The sequence below is a fragment of the Seriola aureovittata genome, chromosome 4 (genome assembly GCF_021018895.1).
Source record: "Seriola aureovittata isolate HTS-2021-v1 ecotype China chromosome 4, ASM2101889v1, whole genome shotgun sequence".
NCBI lineage: Eukaryota > Metazoa > Chordata > Actinopteri > Carangiformes > Carangidae > Seriola > Seriola aureovittata.
Window position 1 is genome coordinate 15,182,564 of NC_079367.1, and position 13,659 is coordinate 15,196,222.

Sequence of the window (13,659 nt, forward strand, 5' to 3'; positions counted from 1 at the left end):
TCATTGGGTAGCAGAATGGGTCCTATTGTGCAGTATTTTCTTGTTATAGCTGGATGTGATGGAGCCATTTTAAGTATTTAACTGTTGGGGAGTTTAATGTATAAATGTGCATCATATTTTATAGGCTGATCACAAAATATGTAAATTATTACATTTTAAAGTAGCTATACCTGTCAGAAAAATGGAGTGGGGTGGAAGTATAAAACATCATAAAATGTAAATACTCAAGTAAAATACAAATACCTCAAAAGTACAGTAGGCTACTATTAAATATTCAGTTACTTTCACAACTGCAGATTGCATTCAGCATGGTGTATATTTAAGTCTACAATCCAAACATCTTCTTGCATGTGCACAATTAGAAGTGGTCTAACAATGTCAAAACCCATTGTCTTTTACCTGTCTGTTTCCAGGGGGCTGTTGTCTCATAATCCATTTTTTGTTGTACTGCATCCATGTTGCAATTTAGATTTTAAATAGTTTATTCGGCATTCATATATTGCAGGGACTAAACAATCGAACTACTGATAATGTACGGTTTATTAATGGCAAGAATCAGGGTTTTGAATTTGAGTATAAACGTGCCCCCCTTCTTTAAAGTCCCCCCCAAAAAAGTTTGCAACCCCGCCCCTGGACTAATTTAGCATTTAAAAGCCACGAGAAAGCCATGTAAGAGTTAATTTTTTTTGTAAACGTATAAAACACCATTTTTTTCTGCTATCAAGGGCGTGCGCGCTCCCGACAGACCGTGAACGCGAGCTTCGTGCGCGCTCTCGTCCGAAGGCGAATGCGGTAGGCGACGAGAAAACAAGCGGTGGCGGCGGAGACGAGACACGGCTCACCTCTACATCACAAGACCTTATTTTGGAGCGGAAATTTCACGCCCCGTCGGGTCGTGTTACCGTTTGAGACGGCTGGGGATATTCACGGGCAGAAACAATAGGGTGAGTTCAAACAGTTTCCAGTCACGGAGCCGGTTGGGAGAGAAGGAATCGGCCGTTAGGTGGGAAAATGACGATGTGGCTGTAACGTCTGCGCCTCCTTTCTATGTCTCAAAATGGCGGATAGGCCGCTTGGTCCGAAGCAGCAGGTACCGTGTCAGCAGAGTTTATCCATGGGTCCAGATAAACAATCTTCTGCACTTACCAAAAATGAAGTCGGCCAACGTTAGCTACTGCATACGTTAACTGTCGCTAAGTGAGCTTGAATGCATGGTATGAGTCTTTATTGGAGTGAGTTGCTAACTTTCTCACTGAAGCTAACTTGGCTAACGTTAACTTTAGCTACAGATAACGTTGAGCTACCGGCTGTCAGCTCGACCAAAATTGCTACTGGCGTTACCACAGTCAAGGAAACATGTCAGTGTGTTGGGTATGGCAACGCCAGCGTACATTAGTTGCATTGGCGTCCATCCCAAGTTAGTAATAACCAGAAATTAGCATAGTGCGAAGCAGCGTTTGTGCAGACTGTGAACCTTGATTAAAAAAAACAAAATCAAACACAGCTCACAGGACATTAGGTTAGCTCTGTTATCGGCAATTCGTTTGGCCATTTTATTGCCAACGACGTGTTGATATTTAGTTGTTAACCGCTGCATCTTCAGATGACTGCTGTGTTCAGTGTTACCATTTCAAGAGGGCGTAAAGTGATAGTCATCATCTGGTTTGCGCTGTTTACTTGTTGTGCACATATCATTGCAACTGCAACTACCCCTGTCGCAGTTATATAACAAGACATGTTTCAGAGTATATTTGGTCTGCTGTCATACCGAAGGATGCTCGGGTGAAGCTCCTAGCATCTCTGGCTTCATACGGATTTTTGGCACGGTGTTAGAAAATAAGGGTGGAGCACATCAGAGGCGTTGAGTTTGTATGAACTGCGTCTACTCAGTACCCAAGTGTTTTCTGTCTTATTGTGTGGATGTATGATTGAGTGATTCGGGTCAGGAATTTGCGAACCCAAGGTTTACAGGAATGAACGCAAATGGTCGCCCTTGTGGTTTACAAGGTTGTGCACTGAATACGACAAACGAGTCTCCCTCTTAATTTTAGGCAAGCTTGTCCCGGATATATCAAAGCATTGGTTAAAGTGTGGATAGTAAGGTCTGCAATGACTGCCTTGCAGCTGACTAACTGGAATTTTGGCATATTGATGAAATTGTTTGTTTTTGAAAATCATGTTCAGCTTCCAAATGAAACACTGACTGCGCTCTCCTCTCAGGTAAGAGTATTTGTGTTTTAGACTTGAATTTACCCAAATACAACACTTTTAAAGGGTGAAAATGTTTCTATTTCAAACAGCACTAATGCTTGTTTGATTCCTAAGATCACAGAAAAGGAACATCTTGCCACCTGTGGTTGGTCAAAGTTCAGTAACTCGTAAATTTCCTCTGTCTAGGATGGTTTTCAGCATAGTTCAACTCTGTTGTTTAGATGTTGCTTTTGTCTTTGACACCAGCCTATATTTTCTTAGACCTGATATGTTATTTAACTAGAGACACATCATTCTCACATTTATTATTAAATGTTGGCATGTTTCTGACAGACTACTATACATTAATGAATTGATTATTTTTGCTTTTGTGAAAGCCATGGTGTTTTTTCCAATCGAAAATGCTTTGCAGTTTGAATGTAAAATGTAATGAAGTTCTGTAACACTTCACATGTCAGGAAAGCAAAAATAACAGATGTTCAAAAGGTGCAAACTAATCTCAAATTCTGTTTGAATCCTTGGAAAAAGGAGTCAATATGAGAACGACAGCTCTCTGTTTTTTTGTAAGATACAGGCATGCTTCATTTCTCTAGTAGTAACTGCAGGAGCCAGTGGATGCAGTCATCTGGTTTTGCTTGAAAGCGTTCTTAGTCAGTCCCGAGTTTTATCAGATGTTGATTTGAATAAGTGCATCCCTGCAGCCAGGCTCTATTCAGTGCAGTTAGCAATGGTAACACAGCAACTGCAATAGAAAGTTTCAGCAGTTGCAAGTGTTGCTTTGCTGAAACTTGTTTCCACTTCTTTAACAGCAGACTCAAGCAAATGACAGTCACAGATCTTGTAGGGTGTTCTTCTCTAATGTCATTGGGATATTTTTGTAAAATTAAAGGCTGAGAGGATTGTTGAAGGTCCGGCCTGAAAGAAATGTACAGTACAGTATGTAAAAACTGTGCAGTTTTGACAAGGGGCATTCTCCTTATGTGAACAGGCAATGAGAGTGAGAGCCTGTTTATCTTTGTGATTGTGGCAGTCTGAAGAGTAGATATCCATATTACTCTCTGTCCCTGAGCTGACAGTTGCACCGAGGTTTACCTTCACGACAGCTTGCCCACCAGCTAGTTGACTGGTCATTACTGACCTGCTGCCAACAGCAGCTGCCTGCCAACCTACAAATGACCACTTTGACACACTGTTTGGATAAATACTTAGTTTTGGAGGAAAAAAACATCAGACAATGTTGGTGTGAAACTAACACCACTATCAATATTCTCAAGAGGCTGTTGAATAAAATTTTAGCAGCAAGTTATTGTATAGTGGTTGCCAAGTGGTAGCTCTTGGAGAATTGGAAGGTTTGATTTGAACATGTTTCATACTTACCAACAACAACTAGGGATACCGCTATCACGTTTTTTTTGCTGACGGTGCCGATCATCTTAGTGAGATCAGCCAATCCATGGCCAATACCAATAATTTTTGCTATGCATTGCAGATGGCATACATAATATCAGTCTCACACACTTTGCAAAAGTTCCACATGGCCAACATGTTTTTGTTTTGGTGGCCTGTTGCGCGCTGCCACATTGAACAAGGTAGGAGGCAGGACTACATTACACAGCACACAGTGCTTCTGTCAGCCGCAGACACCAGAGTATTAACCACAGATGATCAGTTTGAAGGTGAGCGGTGACTATAAACAATAATTCATATCTACCGATCACGTATTTTTTAATGAAAATCATTCAATAATGGTCGGAAGCCAAACCTTCTGGGCATTCCTAACTGATTTACTCATTCATACATACATACATACATACATACATAAAGGCTAAAGTTGGAGCTATAATGATTTAAATTACCAACTTGTTGGTATGAAGTTAATGCTCTGAAGAGATCGAAATCATGTCCTGTCAAATCTTGTGGCTGCCAAGTGGGACTTTGCTTGTGAAACACTGCTTTCACGTGCTGTCCCTCTGTTTGTTGCCTATGTCAGTGGAAGTGGGCTCTGATCCACTAATTGGCATCTTCCATCAGATAAGGCGACGGTTATAGGGTCTGATCTGTGGGTCTCAAATAGTCTTAATATATATATATATATATATATAAATATTTTTTCTATCCTGTTGTAGGCAGCAACATTAGTTATGAGATGTCTTTGATTTTAGCAAAAATAGTTGAAATGTCCCCAGTACTGTTGTTCTAGACCTCTGACCTCATGTAAAATATGTGGCCCTTAATTATTTATATTTTCATTAGTTAATATATTCTCTGCTGCTCATCTAGGATGTGTTGCTGTTGCTCATTTATGGCAGCACACCGACAAGTGTCATTGTTAATGACGTGCACAGATATTTGAGCACAAGTGGCCCTCAAATGATAAGATATGGCCCTTGGCCCATAGCTGTGCTAGGCTTGCACTTCTATCCAAATGCTACCGACCATGCTTGTTTAGCCTGTTTTGCTGACAGCATGCTTTTGGCAGAGCAGCAGTTATCTTCAGTCTAACGCATTTATAATGCCACGCTATAACTAACAACCTTATCATGCTCATAATTTACGAATAAAGCTGTCTTATATAAAGTTGTTCACAATGACATGAAGTTGAATTTGTGAATGTAGCCTCCATGCTAGTTGCATGTAGGTAATGTGTGCCCCCTGTGTGGCCAGTACAGGCAGTGCAGTGTCCTTTATTAGCCACAGATGAAAGCCATTGTGTTACGAGCTGTGAAATTTAATAAGGTTAGCTGATTGTTACCAGCATAACTGACACAGGCACCTTGCAGGTCGTAATGGATGCGGATAGAAAGCTGAGTCAGATGTTCACTCTTTCATCATCAGCCAGTGATAAAGCTCTTTGGGGGATTTCTGTCAGAGAGCTTTACCCAGAACGATTCACAGAAAATGGATATGATTTACAGAATATTCAGTCTTTCAGTTGTGTTAGTTAGATGAAGTTCCTGTTGCAAGTTATCCCAGTTCAGGTTCCTTGTAATTATCTTTTTTAAGCATCTTGACACCTTCTGATGAACAGGCTTCCACACAGGCATATTTCAGAGTTGCATCATTCATGTTTATCCAGCTGATGTGCTGTAGGCATGTAAATAATTTTGTGTGTATAGCCTCCTAGTCTCCTGATAAGGGCATGTTATACCACAAAATTATCTTAATAAAAATGTTCGTGTTGGTGTTAACAATGAAACCAGTTACCCTCTAAGAAAAATCTCAATGCACATTTCAGTACAGTAAATGTGTGCTTAAGTAGCTAAACGTGTCAGCTATGCAAGGTTGAGATCACATGATGGCTTTGTTTGTTTGTTTTGGTTATGACATCTGTGTTGACCAGAGTTGGAACTATTATGGATATTCTTTGATTTAGACTAAAAGCTGCGATATGGTTTGTTGGTTGGGTGGTTGGTTGGTTACCTAACTTACCCTATGAGCGAGAAAGTCCAAATTGCAGAAGCTGCAATTTTTTTGATAAAGGTAAAATGTGTGAAAACATACTATAAATGAGTCATTGTGGTGCTACAGAAAATGCCCCCAGCCCTCAAATTATATTCTCCTGACATAAGGGAACATGCTTGTTTGGTACAAGCCCCAGTATAAATCACATCATCATCATCATCATCATCATCATCATCATCATTTTTGTATTTTTTCAGTGAAATGAGATGCAGAAATTACCATTCCAACTGAAACTGTGACTCATCATAATTGCAACATCTGCCAAAATAATCGCAATATAATTTTTTCACATGTTGTTAAGCCCTACTACAAATATTAACAGAAATAGGTAAACCACAGAACAGAAATAGTAATTTCCTTGACCTAATTCAAAATGATGTGTCACAGTCTCCCTATTGTGTTGACCTTGAGTGTTTGTGTGCTTTTTGTGCTCAGCTTTGTCAGCATGCAGAGACCACTTTCATGTCACCTCGTGGTGACTTCACACATTAGCAATGTAGCTTTTACTGCATGCCATGGGTTGGTTTAGCATGTCAGAACTGCTCCATGCCGTTTGTAAAAAAGCCCATTAATTCTGATTATAATGTAACTTTCCCAGGACACAGGTGATTCGAAGGTGAAGTCGCCAAAAGAAAATGAAGGCGCTCCAGATTGCAGCTGTTTGAGATACTTGGTTTTGAAAGAGCATCATGATGTAATGCCGCTAGCAGAAAACTGAGCTTTGAATCAGAAGTGATGATGAGGTGATAGTTGTCAACATTGCTGTGGCGGTATGTTTTGTGACGGGCCGCTGGGACACAATTTCGCACTAGCAGTTGACCCTTGACTTTAGGCTCTGGTGTTTTTCTTTTCCTCCTCATCCACTACATTCCTAAGGGGCGTGTTCCTTTGTTCAGACATGGAAGTGTTGATTATTAAAAAATGTTGTACACATATATCTTGTCTGTCATATTTGGCATGTGGATTAATGCAAAGTTGTAATGTTGTACCGCTTTCTGAAATGTTATATTTTGATCACCTGCCTAATTGGTCATCTTCAGTCTTGTTACATGTACACTGACTGTTAATTGAGAGTTTGTCTCAAGGTGTTGTAGTAGTTAACAGCCTTTCTGTAACATCCTCTTTGAAAGGTTTACTCACACTCTGATCTTTCCTTACATGATTTTCCTATTTTAGTTACTTAGTCTTTTTTTACTGAAATCTTATGTTAAGTGATCCACATTTTTGAAATATGATGCAGTTCAAAAATGTAGGCCCAGCTCTTATGCTCGACTTAATAACAAAGGGTTTGTGCACAGATAGTGGGTGTGGTTTATTACAGTTTTGAGTCGACGCTTGGTTGTTGCATTCTTGAATTGACAGACGGGATGTTTTCCATTCCTCATTAAGAGTGGCATTTTCACAACAGATAACTTGTTGGCATTCATCAGGAAATTAAATGACATCTCTCAAAACCATTGGCGCCATTACTGTAAGGGGCCCTTTACAGTTCCTGAGGAGACACATAACCATTATTGACCGTCATCGGGCAGATTTATAGATGCATGATGACTGCAGCCCATTCCTCCCTTCCATCAAGACACGTCCACATTTTGTGATGAGGCAATTAGCCTGATTATGCGATTGTAAACATTTTGTTCAATACTGAAGCCACAAATGAGATTTGCAGAGAGGGAAGTCTTACACATTAATGGATATACATGGCGATGACAGCTGCCAACAGCACTGGGGAAGTATCAGTACTAGATGGCCTAATTTCACCCATGATAACGGTTGTACAGGTTAATGTAGAGGGTGGATGCTCTCAAGGGACGTTTGGTATGCAGTGTTTTAGAAAGAGCCATTTTTAGCTTCAGTGCCACTGTTTTGTTGTGTTGTTGTACTGGTGTGACCCTGAACCATCGCCAGGTTGTTGGGCAGCGTTCAGAAACCACCAGCGTGCCGTATCCATACACAGTCAGAGGTAAGGAGACAGACAAAGAGATGGCTGTCAGATGGTGACATAAGGGTCCAGAAGTTAGCTGTTGGCTATGTAAGGTTGCTTTCTATTGGACAGTTATTCTGCAATGTCAAAGTATCAAATATGCAAATAAAAAAGCAAAACCACAATTTAAATTTATGCATTCAGCAGAATTGCCTCTGGGCCAGGTTGGTCAATTTTACATCTGCAGTCTTCATGTTTTGAGTATATATGTACGAGATCCCTAAGTTGCTTTCTTCTTTTTCTGCAAACAAAAGCAGGAGTGAAAAGGAGGAACTTTCCCTTGTGGTAATGTCACTCTTGCATCATCAGCTGAAATAAGGAATGCAAATTTTCCTTCATTGCAGCCACCTGGGGTGGCCAGTCCTCATGCCTACTCCAGATGCATCACTGTTTCCTTCAGTGCACCCTGTACACATCCAGCAAATCTCCTTCCTAACACACATTGGCTCCTATACATGTCTTGGATGTCTGTGCCATGCTTTAGTTTTGTCAAATGTTGCAGTACTCTAGAAGGATGTAAATTGATTTTGTTTTTACCTTTTTGTTTACTGGTCCATCAGAGATTTAGTCAGGCTGTTCCCAATAGATTAAGAGGCTTATTGTAGCTCATAGTTAGTATTTCTAGTACCTGTTTTGGTGAAGTGCTTTTTAAGACAACAATACAGTACAAAAATGGACATCATCACATCATTGCTGGTAATAAATTAATTTTCACACTAGCACTAATTCATTTTTTGCTGACACAAAAGTTCATAGTATGTTAATAATTAGCTGTTTAACAGTTAACCAACAAGAATAGTTTTGACCAATTAATACTATCAGTTAAACAATTTCAACAATATACGTATATGAGACAATCCGCCCTCCTTGGATACTAATCCTCTTTACTGATGGAAAGCTAATCAGATGCGCTTACCAAGGTTGGCCACTATAGCAAGGCGCTATCTCTGCATTCCTGAGACATCGGTACCATCTGAGCAGGTATTCTCCACTGCGGGTCTCACAGTTAACAGACTACGCAACAGACTAACCCCACAGCCTGTCAACATGTTGCTATTTCTGAACAAAAACCAGTAGACAAGCTGTCCACTATGCTGAGAACTACGGTAGCCCAGGCCTGTTTATTTGATTTTGAGGTCTGAAAAATGTGACTACAAGTTTGTTTTGTTAACGTGTTGCCTGTGTTTGATCAGTAGTTAGCCGAGAGCGAAGGAGGAAGAGGTTTTCCTTACAGCACTGTTGGCGCTGGAGGATTCAATGTGTGTTTTTGTTTGTTAAACTGTTTATACATTAGAAAGTGTGGCGACTATTTACTATTTATATTAAGTTATAAAATATTTTCCTACACAGGAAATCATGGCTATTATGCTGATTCTGCACATGTAAAAATAAGCCCCTTCTTTTTTTGTTGTATTGGTACTTTGGTCACAGACACTCCATTCCAAATAGTACATTTTAATCTTGTCTGTTTACAGTTAATGGTCGGTTAACAAGCATCGGCTATTGGTCAGAAAAAAAAAAATCAAAATGAGCATCCCTAGGTCGTAGTAATTTTATTGTGCCATTAGGCCGGCCAGCCAGCTCTTGAAGGAGGTGTCATCATTAGATGAGAGGGAATTTGACAAGAGCTCAGCCGTTACTCGAGCCCACTCGGCTGTGTCCTGTTTTTCTTTTCTGTTGGCAACCTGGGAGTAGTATGTTGCTTTGAGAATGTGGGTCAGCTCTTGTATGTGCATGGAGAGGAGAATTTGCTGCAAGAGCAGATCAGAGTTCTCAGACCAGACTGGTGACATGACAGACAGATTATGAACATAGATAGCATGAGCGGCGCTGAAAAGCAAATGAGCGAGTGCTTTAAGGAAAGGAGGTGGTTTTTATGAAATGTCTGAGATGGGTTTATGTTGTATTTTATTTGCTTGAGAATGAGTGCTGTTGAAGCATCAATGTGGGAGTTCTCTTTCTGGTAGAAAAAATGGCTATGTATTGTTTCTTGCTTGTCTTATTTTTTCCATTGTTGACAGATCCTTCAGCCATTTTGTCTGTGTATAAAACTGGTGCAGACATGCAGCACTCCTGGCCTATAAACATTTTCATCCCCACCCATTCTTCATGTTATCTGTCATGCATACCTAATGCTGACTTTCCCTCTCTCTCTTCTTCAGATGCAGTGTAGACTTGGCTGGTGACTGGTTTGCAGGCTATCCACTTCTCTTGTCCCTGGAGTCAGCCAGTTGGGGGGCAGATTCCTGCATTCCCCTCTTTCCAGTCTGAGACTTTGTGTAGATAAAACCAACTGCCCGTCATTGGAGTACACAGCTCGTCCTCGTCCGTGTTGCCTGGATCAGCACAGCTCATCTCCTGACTGAGGAGAGCGCAGTAGCTGCACAAGATTCACCTTCTACCATCTGATCCCTCCCGGCCCCGCCCACACGTCACCATGGTGCTGTCACAACGGCAACGAGATGAACTGTAAGTTGCCAACACACCTTTCACAACATGTGGCTGAGATATGAAGATGTCAGCTTCAGAATTTATGGGTTTATACACTGTATTCACAGTGTTGCGCATATCATGTGATGAGACCATGAGTGATGTTTAATTTAACCTTCACTTTCATATACTCTCAAAGTGACATCTGCTCAGCTGTCCAGTGCAGCCACGTTCTTCTGACTTTACTTTGAAGGAAAGAGGAATATTCATTTTTAATGCAGCAACTAATAATTGTTTTCATTCATAATCAGCCAAATTTTTTTGGGGTTAATTTGTTTCATTGAATGTGAAAATAAATAGTGAAAAGGTGTCCAAAACAGTATCCTAAAATCTAAAATAATGTAGTCAAATGCCTATTTTGTCCGCCCAACCCCACAAAGACTAAGAAGTGGTAACTCACTAGGGATGCCTTTATGAGGATATGAGTGACATCACAACATGTTTGAGCCATTAGGTGTCCACTCTTATTCTTATGACTTTCTTACTGACACATTGTGACAGGCCTTGTTATTCTCTCATCTCATTGAATATGTGGGCCAAATGAGCAGAGCTGCTGTTGTGTTGATCTGAATCAGATGTTCCTTAAAGCTACCCAATGACATAAGTGCCAATAGTAGTGTCAAAGAGCTTGATGAATGGTTTAATGTAGGTTTGCTCTACAAATCTCTATTTGTGTACCTGTACCCAAGAAAACAATTGATATTTTATTTATAATTGGTTTCAAAGCCTAAAAAGTAATGCTCCCTGTAAACATCGTCCTTTTTTCACAACAGTAGACAATGTTTACTTCCAGGCATGGATGTGTATTGAGGAGTGAATTGATTTAATTAAGGAAATTTGGTTGTTTTTTCTTCTTGGCACCTCTCAAGAAAACTCAATGACCGGTTGAAGCTTTCTGAGCTCCCCTGAGGTCTTGCAGCACAAGATATATTGATCTTCTACCTACAATACCTACCCTTGAACATTTAGTATTCTCAGTTTTTCCTTTTGTGACCTTAGGAGAAGCCTAGGGTGTCACCAAAGTACATGCCATGGTACAACAAACAGGGTTCGAAAGTGTTATACCACGCTCGTTGCACACTGTCAGTCCACAGGGAAACCCAACATGTCTGACATCTGCCTACAGAATTGTCTGGCATAGGCACAGAAGTGGCATACAGACAAAGAAATATTTGCACATGCGCTGCAGTTAATATATTGATCAAGTGGGAAAAGTGAGAGAAACTGATAATTGGGGGGAACTGTAATTTGGCTCTGCTGAGTCTGTGGGCTTGGTAATTAACCCCTGAGGTGAGAGATAAAAAGTTAAGACATCTCCAATGTGAGACACAAGGTCATGAGAGAGAGAGAGATGAGATGATCCTGTTGAGCTTTCCCCTCCCCTTAAGAAGCATGTTAAAATTGCATATTTTAAAAAGGACACAATAGACTTGCAATGAGATGATTACCCTGTAGATTGTCATTTTTGTCCCTGTTTTGCACTGTCTGAGAAATGCATCAACGCCCACATGACAAGGCTCTTAACATTCCTAACAATGTTTCTGTGTTTTTAGATTAGCACTGTGGGAGGGGTCTGTTGGTATGGAGAGGTCTATTGGAATGCTAATCTTTTATGCTATTTGCCATTCAGAAGAAGCTGCCAGGACCCCCCGTATACCCCTCTTTTCTCCTCTGTTGCTCTAGTTTCTGCCCCCATAGTTTACAGGAAACTGGTGCTGGACCCCTTGAGTCACATTCAAGCATCTGTTGCATTCCACCCATTGGAGGCTCAGTTGGTGCTCTCATTGAGTTTGTTAGCTGTAAAGTGTCCCTAAGATCTTATTTCCTTACTGGCAGCCTCATTTTGGGAAGCATGCTTGGGAAACGTTCTTGGAAGCCCAGCGGTCGACATCAGGCAGTGTAGCAGTGTGATTAATTAATGGGAACAGGGACCAGTTCACTGTCAGCTATCCACTCCAACTTTTTCATTGGACCCCCCCCCCCCATTGTCACGGCATTGTTTACCATCGGATAGCTAACAAATAGATTTTGTCGCTATTGCAGGCCTTCTCTTTGCCTCTTCTACATTTTTAAGCTGCAACTGTCAGAAGCAATCAAATAACTGCAGGAAACTGTTGAATTGTCACTAACTTTTGAGATATAAGAAGTACTCAGATCCTTTACTTAGGTAAAAGTGTTAACACCACAATTTAAAAATACTCTATTACAAGCTTAAGCCCCACATCTGTTCCCCACATTTATGACATACATACATTGTTACATGAGACATTTGCTGATACTTCAGTGCATAATTTTACTCTTATAGCTGCTTGAGGTGGAGCTACTTTTACTTGTTATACACATAACTAGTTTAGTCCAGTGGTTTCCAACCATGGATCAGTCTCCTCCTTAGTGTCACCAGATAAATCTGAGGGGTTGTGAGATGATTAATATGGGAGGAAAAAAGAAAAATCAAACAAACGTATCTGGAAAACTTTTTCTTAAAATATTTAGTGAAATATTGGATAATTTGAACAGTTATTGAAAAGAAACCATACAAGCAGTTTAGAGGGGAAATGTTTTTGATGGAACTGCAAATAAGTCATAGATATTATAAAAATGACAAGGAGGCACAACTACACATTGTGGTCATTAGCCAAAAAGGTTGAAAATTTATGATATAATCTTAAACAATTTTAATGTAAAAAGTTGGTCTTTAAAGTAACTAATAAGTATAGCTGTGAAGTAATGTAGTGGAGTAAAAAGTACAAAATTTTGCTCTGAATTGTAATGCAGTAGAAGTAAAGTAGAATAAAACAGCAATACTTTGGTAAAGTAAAAGTACCAACATTGTAATCAAATGTAGTCAACATTATAAATGTATTAGTTTCATTCCACCACTAACTTGACTTGTGTTTACCATCTGAATGGTTTTGGCATTTAATTAATTAATTTTGTTTTTTAACTTAAACCATAAAGCATCAAAATGGTACAACAGAAAACAAGAGAAGACAGTTTATCCTTCCTTGTTGTTCTTGTCTTTCTAGGTCCCCAGTGTGGATCAACATATTTTCAAAAGAGAAATAATCTTTGTCCCCTAAACTGATGTTATTTTGTCAGCACTGGAGTCAGATGCTGTGATTGCGCAGCATCTTCACAACAAGTCTATCTTTATGAGTATAGCCAATGAAAGGCGCATTTGTGTTTCTTTCCAGGGTCAGGGGACTCATACCCACTGGCCTGCAGTAAAAATAGATACAGAGCACAAACTATCTGCTCCTCTGAAAGACCTGGGGGCACCCGTGTGCAGATGGGCCTATGCTTTTGAACTTTCTCCTTGCTTGACAAAGAAAATCCCCTCACTTTCATCCACGTCTTGGGCTACAAGCTGGTTCATGTGATTTTTGTCCTTTTTCCATTGTCCCCTGGCTGTGAATGTGATGACATAACAGATTAAATGCCAAGACCTCTGCCATTCACAAGGTATACAGTGCATTCAGAAAGTGTTCAGATCCCTTCAGTTTTATTTACAT

General features: G+C 40.1%; 1 protein-coding gene across 2 annotated transcripts in view; it reads left to right on the top strand.

Moving 5' to 3' along the window:
- The first annotated feature begins 768 nt into the window (after positions 1-768).
- LOC130167529 (lissencephaly-1 homolog) overlaps positions 769-13,659 on the top strand; it is a 40,416-nt gene continuing 27,525 nt past the window's right edge. The window contains exons 1-2 of one of the 2 annotated variants that reach the window (XM_056373808.1): positions 769-944; positions 9,820-10,126. In XM_056373808.1, coding sequence (XP_056229783.1) covers positions 10,095-10,126 — 32 coding nt within the window. In that variant the 5' untranslated portion in view covers positions 769-944; positions 9,820-10,094. Of the gene's footprint in view, positions 945-987; positions 1,091-9,819; positions 10,127-13,659 lie in introns of those variants that run through there. The other variant, XM_056373809.1, reaches the window with a different exon arrangement.